The 8238-nt window shown below is 47.7% G+C and overlaps 1 protein-coding gene across 1 annotated transcript in view; it reads left to right on the forward strand.

The window, feature by feature from the left end:
• The first annotated feature begins 2841 nt into the window (after positions 1 to 2841).
• LOC109312819 (glutathione S-transferase theta-1-like) overlaps positions 2842 to 8238 on the forward strand; it is a 14406-nt gene continuing 9009 nt past the window's right edge. The window contains exons 1-2 of the mRNA XM_019539121.1: positions 2842 to 3494; positions 4272 to 4328. Of these exons, the coding sequence (XP_019394666.1) occupies positions 3383 to 3494; positions 4272 to 4328 (169 nt within the window). The 5' untranslated portion in view covers positions 2842 to 3382. The remainder of the gene's footprint in view (positions 3495 to 4271; positions 4329 to 8238) is intronic.

Genomic DNA, 8238 nt, shown 5'->3' on the forward strand with positions numbered 1-8238 from the left:
GCATGATCTCCCCTGCTGGCCCCCCACAGATGTGCTCCTTGATGATTTTCTCCAAGATCTTCCCAAGGACTGAGGTGAGGCTTACGGGCCTATAGTTACATGGGTCCTCCTTCTTTCCTTTCTTAAAAATGGGGGCCACATTAGCTAGTTTCCAATCCCCCGGCACCTGGCCAGTTGACCACGAATGCTCATACAGCCAGGCCAAGGGCTCCGCGATGACCCCTGCCAGCTCCCTCAACACCTTTGGGTGGAGGGCATCTGGACCTGCAGATTTTAAAATGTCTAGCCCTTCCAGAAGATCCCTAACTACATCTGCACTGACCCAAGGCCTGACAGAGCTATCCCTGAGATTGTCCCTATCTCTGGCAGGAGGGAAGTTCCGGTCCCTGTTCAAGAAAACGGAGGCAAAGAAACTGCTAAAAATATTGGGTTTCTCATCTGGCGTAGCCACAAGGTTACCATTTGAGTCTTGCAGGGGCCCTACATTGCCTGGTGCCCTCTTCTCACTCCCAATGTACTTGAAAAAGGGCTTTTTGTTGCCCTTAATCCTGGTCACTAGCCTGAGCTCCGTCTCTGCTTTGACCTTCCTAGTAGCCCTCCTACACCCAAGGGCCAAGGAGAAGTACTCCTCCTTGGTGATAGCCCCTCCCTTCTACTGGTTGTACACCACCCTTTTAGCCCTCAGGCACTGCTGAATGCCCTTGCTGAGCCAAGGGGGTTTCTGAGCACTCTTACCTCCCTTGCTTCTCTCAGGGACTGTTACCCTTTGGGCCTGGAGGATCGCCCCTTTAGGTATGGCCATCCCTCATGGACTCCCATCTCCTCTACTTTCTGGGCCCTCAGTGCCTCCCCCACTAATCTCCGAAGCTCATTGAAGTTGGCCCTTCTGAAGTCAAGGGCTTTAATCTTGCTATAAGCCCTTGACACCCTGGGCTGAGTTATTATTCTGAGTTATTATTCTGAGTTCTTTGCAACAGAAAAACTGTACAACTATATAAAAACTGAGTAATGTACCAGCTGAGGTAGAATGAAAAATCAGCTGAAGCCTGCAGTAGTTGTAAGCTTGTAATGTTGTAGCTGCATTTTGTTTTCTATTTCCTAGCCTTGTGGTTCCATCTTTGGCTGCTTTTAGGTCTGTGGGAAGGACTCCACACCATATGGAAAATAAAACACTTCCACAGATCCTCTCTCTCACTGCTTAGGTACAAAATCTGAGAAGGAGAGTTGTTAGGGTCGGAAGGGACCTATGAGATCATCAAATCCGACCCCCTGCCCTGGGCAGAAAAGAGCTCTGGGGTCAGGTGACCCCAGCCAGGTGTCTGCCCAATCTCCTTTTAAATACCTCCAAGGAAGGGGACAACACCACCTCCCTTGGAAGCCCGTTCCATATTTTGGCAACCCTCACTGTAAAGAATTTTTTCCTGATGTCCGATCTGAATTTGCTCTCTTCCAGTTTGTAGCCATTATTTCTAGTTACTCCAACAGGCACCCAGGTAAACTGTATCCCCTATTTCTTGCTGCCCGCCCCCTCCCCCCAACAAGTTTGTAGGCAGCCATGAGATCACCTCTCAGCCTCGTCTCGTGGAAGCTAAGGTTCAGGTCTCCCAATCAGTCCACATAGGGTTTTTTCTGTAGGCCTTTAACCAGACAAGTGGCCCTCCTCTGAACCCTTTCCAGGTTATCCACATCCCTCCTGAAGTGCGGTGACCAAAACTGGACGCGGTACTCTACCTGTGGCCTGAACAAAGCCGCATAGAGAGGAAGTATCACCTCCCTAGACCTGTTTGTGATGCACTTATTGTCATGCAAGGAAGAGTGTGGTTAGCTTTACTTATTACCTCATCACACTGGTGACTCATGTTCATTTTGGAGTCGACGACGACTCTGAGATCCCTTTCCGCAGTTGTGCTACTTCGAGTGGTCCCTCCCAGGCTATAGGAGTGCTGACCGTTCTTCCTCCCCATGCAACACGTGACACTTATCCTTGTTAAACTGTATCCTGTTCTGTTCACCTCCGCAGCCTGTCCAAATCAGCCTGGATTTGCTTCCTGACATCTAGTTTGTGTACCTCCCCTTGGACAAGGTGCTTTCTGCTCCCTCGTCCAAGTCATGAGTGCTCAAACAGTTGTGCCAGCAGCTCCACTATGACTCCAGCTAATTCCCTAAGTATCCTATGATAAAGATCATCAGGTCCTCTTGACTTGAATACATTCAACCCCTGCAGGTGCCCCTTTACTATGTCAGCATGAACAGTTGGTGGGTTGGTATCTATACTGGGCTTACCTAAAGTCCCAATGGGATGTGTATTTGTATTCATGTCCAGGAACATGGATGCAAAGGAATTATTTAGAAGCTCCACTTTGGCCATCTTATCTGTTACTAGTTGCCCTAGTTCATCCTGAAGGGGCCCTAAGTTACCCTGCACCTTCTTTTTGCTTCCTATGTACTTAAAGAATGGTGCTTTGTTATCCTTAACTTTTGCTGCCAGCCTAAGCTCCATTTCTGCTTGGGCTCCCCTCACTGTTTCCCTGCAAGCTCAAGCCAAGCAGGTATACTCCTCCCAAGCAGGTATACTCCTCTTCTTCTTTACCTTCTTTACCTCTATGCAGTTAGTAACTGTGGGTGCAACTACACAAGATGCTAACTGCACGGTAGCCTAATAACACTGCACAGTAGTGCATCATAGCATGGACAGTGCTAATATGCTACTGCACAGTATTATTAGGCTAAAAAGGTGTGTGCAGTAACTCCAGTTACTGCCCATTTATTTAGTACTTGATTATACAAATACTAAATTAAATGCACAGTAACCACTGCACATTAATGAACATGTAGACATGCCTTGTGAGTACATTTTATTTGCATTGTGAGTTCAGAGCTTTGCTCTCACTGGTGCTGTGCACACACTTTATGGAAAGACAGTGCCTGGCCCTGAAAGCTGACAGCCTATGTGTGTGGGAGACCTTGGGTGGAGAGAACAAACAGATGTGGGGAGTGCAAGGGGGCAGCAACAATAATGAGCAGTGGACGTCGCTTGCCAGCTCGTCCTATCTTGAACCAAGATTTATTCATTGCTCTCCCTTGTATTTGTCCCCACCCCAGTTACATAGCCATGCCTGCTGTCAGTGTACCTATGGAAATGCCTAATCCTTTCCTGAATGAGAAAGTAAAAGTTACCACCCACCTACTGTAGTCCTTGCCCTTTTCCCTTCCCTTGGAGGAACATCTGGCTGGCAGACGAAGGGCTTTCCCTATTGGTTCAAAGTTAACTGTTTGCCCACGAAAGAAGTTTCTCCCTGTTCTGCATGCTGCTGATCCCAGAGCCATACGAACGTGGACTCTCTGCCTCTCTCCCCTCCACTCCCTGTGCCCAGCAGACAGGATGGGGCTGGAGCTCTACCTGGACCTGCTCTCCCAGCCTTGCCGTGCCATCTACATCTTTGCCAAGAAAAACAACATTTCCTTTGAGTTCAAGCATGTGGAGCTGTTCAAAGGTGAGTGAGGGGACCTGAGCCCCCCTGTCCCTCTGCACCCTGCCTCCCCCAGGGACCAAGTCAGCTCTGTGCCTGTGAGTCCAGGGATATGTCCGGCACTTGCAGAGAGGGAGGTCTCCTGCCTATTTCTCCGTTCTCTCAAGCCCTAGAGGCTGGTGATGTCTGGTTTTCCTTTCTCACCAACACCTGCCCACAAGGGCTGTACATTTTCTTCCCTCCTTTCAGAGCTTCTCTATACTTGGGGGTTTCCTGAAACAGCCATTCTGGGATAATCATTTTGTGTGTAGACAAGCCATAAGTAGCTTCCTAGTAACGTAGAGGATAGGAAAATAAGCTGAACTCAAAATCTGGAACCCCCTTTTCTGCTGAAAGGGAGACTTTATAGGAGAGGGAAGTCTGGGAATTGAGTAACAGAGGCTGCAGGTTCAAAAGGGACAGAGCCATGCTGAGGTCAAATTTTGGAAGCCTTCTCAGTTGGAGGTATTGGAGAGGGCCAGATGTTTGCATGGGATAAGTCTGTAACGGGTGGAGTAGTTTCTCCTGGGTGAAGTGAGAGTCTGTTGACAGGTAGTTATAATGTCTGTGGGTGGCACGTACATTTTTTTGGGGGAGGGGGCTCAGCTTGTGTGGGGAAGTGGGAGATGCTAGAGATTCTAGGGAGGGTTGGAAGCATGTTGGGAGGTTTGCAGGAGCATGGCTTTTCTCCAGGTGGGGAGAAAGTAGCCTCATCTAAGAAACTCCCTTGCATTTGCCCCTTCTCTTGTCCCTTTGTTCCAGATTCCGTTCTGGGCAGGAGAACACCAGGAGGCAATAACCCCGAGCAATCTCACGCAGGTAAGGGCCTAGTTACAGTTAGCTCCTGCATGGCATGAAAATCATAATGAACTGCTTCCTCTTTCCATTGAGGCTTGGGGGCCCAGAATTGGCCTCCCCACCCACCTGCTCTTCTTGGCTCTTTGCTGTCTTCTATCCTTCCCCAGCATCATCTTGCAACTTTCTTTTCCCTGGAGTTGTGCTCAGAGAGCTCCAGCCCTGATGCCTGCCCAGCTGCCTAACAAGGCTTACAGCCAGTCTGCAGGATGGTGCCTGTCATCAGCCTGACACACCAGGGTCCTCTCCCACCACTGGAACAAACAGCCAAAAGGTGTCTTGGAACTGTGTACAGGATCTTTAGCCTGAAAGGATTTAGTCTGAGTTTAAAGAGTTATACCAGCATTTGACAGCATCCTCATGTTACAGCTTGGTGCTATCGGTACAGCAAGAACAGGCTGCTGTGAAGTGTTTAGTAACATGATCTCTGACAAAACTTGTCAGATAAATGATCCAGCATCCAGGAGGCAAATTTATGTGGCCAGGAGCCAGACAGCTGGTGGTCCTGGAGCTCCCTATTCAAAGAATGGGGTGCCAGAAATGGAAGATTGCTTAGGACTCTTGAGATTTAGAGGCGAAGCCCTGGCAGAGAGCAATGGGCACAGGCTTAAACTGCTTATTGGTGTGTTTGGCTCCATATGCAGCTTTCGCAAGATAATGAGTTGTTTGCCCCGGAGCACCATCTTTGATCATAGGTCTGAATGACTTAGATGTCAAAGAGCAGATATTTGTCTCCAATCAGGGAGCACTTTTGTTTTCACCAACATCAGCTGAATCTTGTTGGTCCTTTGATAAGGGGAGATATGCTGTAATTGCTCATAATTGCTTCTTTTTTTTTTTTACTCTGTCACCATGTTTTCCTCCTACCATTTTAGCTTTGTGACCATCACCTCACCTACTGCTTCTTAATATACCCTTCCTCCATAAGCTACCACATGGGGTTGTACTTCACCAGTTCATTGACTCATATTGCAAAAGCCTTGCAGGGAAATTCAGATTACTCTGATTCCAAGAAACACTGTTTCCTAGGAAAGGCATTGCACCATCAGTGCTTAACTAGAGACCAGTAGAAAATGGAGCACCTGAGAATGGAAACATGCTCTCACCCCCTAATAAACATAGGGAGAGGGGAGTGATACTGATTTTGGATGGAACACCAAGGTGCAAAGTTTAGAGACAAGTGTCTGCTGCCCTTTGCTATCATCCTAACGTCCTTTCAACATACATACAGGCTCGGAGGTGACAGCCTGACTTGCATCATGGCTGAAAGGGACCTAGGGGTAATGAATGACCATCGCATGAACATGAGCCATCAGTGCAATGTGGTGGCCAGCAGAGCAAACAACACGCTGGCATGTATTAACCATTGCATCTCATGTAAAACTAAGGAAGTGATACTCCCACTGTACTCCACACTGGTGAAACTGCAGTTGGAGTACTGTGTCCAGTTCTGGGCACTGCACTTCAATAAGGATGTGGAAAACCTTGAGAGGGTCCAGAGAAGAGCCACCCATATGATCAGGGACTTGCAAGACAAGCCATATGAGGAAAAGCTGAGGGACCTTGGCCTCTTTAACCTAAAGAAGAGAAAGTTGAGATGGGACTTGATAGCCATTTACCAGTATATCAGAGGAGTGCATCAGGAGCTTGGTGAACAGCTGTTCACTAGGGCACCCCTGGGGAAGACCAGGACCAGTGGATATAAACTCCTGGAAGGGTGCTTCAGGCTTAATACCAGGAAAAACTCCTTCACAGTTAGGGTGTCCAGATTGTGGAATAAACTCTCTCCAGAGGTGGTGCAGTCACCTACCCTGGAGATTTTCAAGAGGAGACTGGACAGTCACCTCGCTGGGGTCACTTGTCCCCAGTTGTCTTCCTGCCTAGAGTGAGGGGGTTGGACCCAATAATCTGTGAGGTCTCTTCCAGCCCCTAACAATCTATGAATTGATGGTGTCCCATCCTGAGTGGAAGGGACAGAAAAGCTCATGTAGGGTTGCACAGTACAAACTGTATCTGTTCCATAGTCCCATCCCATGGATGCTCTGCCTGGTCTATTAAGAGAGTTGCTGTGTCAGACAAGAAGCTGCTGGGGACTAACTACCATGGTTTGGTCAGTATGTGCCTGTTCCTGCAATGCCCAATTGACTCCTATCCCTGCTGTGCTTTTTTGTGACAATCCTGGAAATACCACACAGCTGCATCTAGTAAATGAATAGGTTAGTAAGTTGCAGAGACCATGCAGCGGAAGGACATCCCAGACACTGGGCATTGCTTTCCAAGGGACTCAGATGCCTAGGATATCTGCACAGGCACACTCTGTGGGACTGTGCATTTATCAGAAGCACTCAGCTTGCCCCTGCTCAGGGCTGTACAGTTGGTTAAGTTGACTGTTCCCTATTTACTGACTGTACCTCCCAGCCACTTCCATCTGCCAGTACTGAGCCCAAAGCAATACAGAGCTATCAGGAGTGCACCGTTCTGGGGAATGGATGGCCAGAGAACTGAATAGCAGGACTCATTTTCAATTTGCTTTATAAACTATACCCACTTCTCTCTTACGAACCTCTTTTCCTCTAATGACATACATCTAGGATTCCTTCTTGCTCATATCCTGACCTGTTGCTCGACAGTTTTTGAATTGCATTTATTCCCCATGGAAATTGCTTTCAGAGTCAGGGTGACTGCTGTTCTCTACGTCTCCTCAGATGAGGTGGCATGTTGTTTTGACATCAAGAATCAATTGCAGCAGATTCAATTGCCATTAAAGAGCTGGAATCATAAATCAGGTCAACACCTATGAACACGGGGCCCTATATCTTATGTCTAGTACTGTTAACTAGAATAGGGGTTCTGGTCTTTGCTACCTGCAAATAAATTAATCAGCCCAATAATTAGCATAACACACAAACACTTAAATAATTTTTCCCATTCATGCAATATGAAACCAGTGGTGGCTCAAATGATTTTCTTAGAAACCCCAAGTGGCTCCACACACAACTTTGGTGGACTGTGCAGCACAGCTGCATTGTGTAAGTAAAACCTCAGTGTGAGCCAAAGCAAAAAAGGTGCCAGTTCTCATTTATTACCCTGGTAGGAGGAGAGCTGCTCAGGTGAGATTCAAACCAATTTCCAACCTGCTCTGGTAAGTCAGAAGTCCAGTAAGAGACACTGATTTTTTGTTCTTACCAGGTCTGTTACATTATTAAAGCACTTGGAACTCAATTCAGAGTCTTACATGGCACTTTCCTGCTGCCACTGTCCCAAAAGACATCGATGCCCTTTGGTCACTGGCTGGCTCCAGCAATAGGCTCAGACACCAGAGAGAGTAAAGAAACCTGCAGGATTTCACAGTGCATTTGTGGTTGCAAATGTTTATTTTGTGAATTGTTAGACTTTGGGCTGCACAAATGGATGCAATTTCCTTTTTAACCTAAACAAACAACCAAGCTACCAAGCAGGAAGGACAGGCTAATTCCCACACCCCATATCCTCCCATTCTGTGACAGCGACCCTCTCTCTCGTGCATACGGACAACACCTCTGCACAGCGTGCTGTGTCTGCTATATGATGGCAAAGCCTACCTGACTCGGCAAACAGCTCACTCTGTCAACAGAGCTGGGCATACAGCGGCGGCTGGCATTTAGACCTCTCCTAAATAAACAGGGCCAAGCACACCCAAAACTTCACTCCTTGCATGTCAGCCGGGTTACACCATCAATCGATTTGCCTCACTGTTTTCAAGCTCTAAATATTGGAGATGGGGGGGGGGGTGGCCCTGTACTTTGTCTTCTGACCTTTCTCTCTTCTGGATCTTGTTTGTGCATCTCAATTGACAGGTTTAACTTTGTGGAGTATTTCGGCAGTGCTGGTGTGA

The sequence above is a fragment of the Crocodylus porosus genome, unplaced genomic scaffold (assembly GCF_001723895.1).
Source record: "Crocodylus porosus isolate Cpor-Errol unplaced genomic scaffold, CroPor_comp1, whole genome shotgun sequence".
Taxonomy (NCBI): domain Eukaryota; kingdom Metazoa; phylum Chordata; order Crocodylia; family Crocodylidae; genus Crocodylus; species Crocodylus porosus.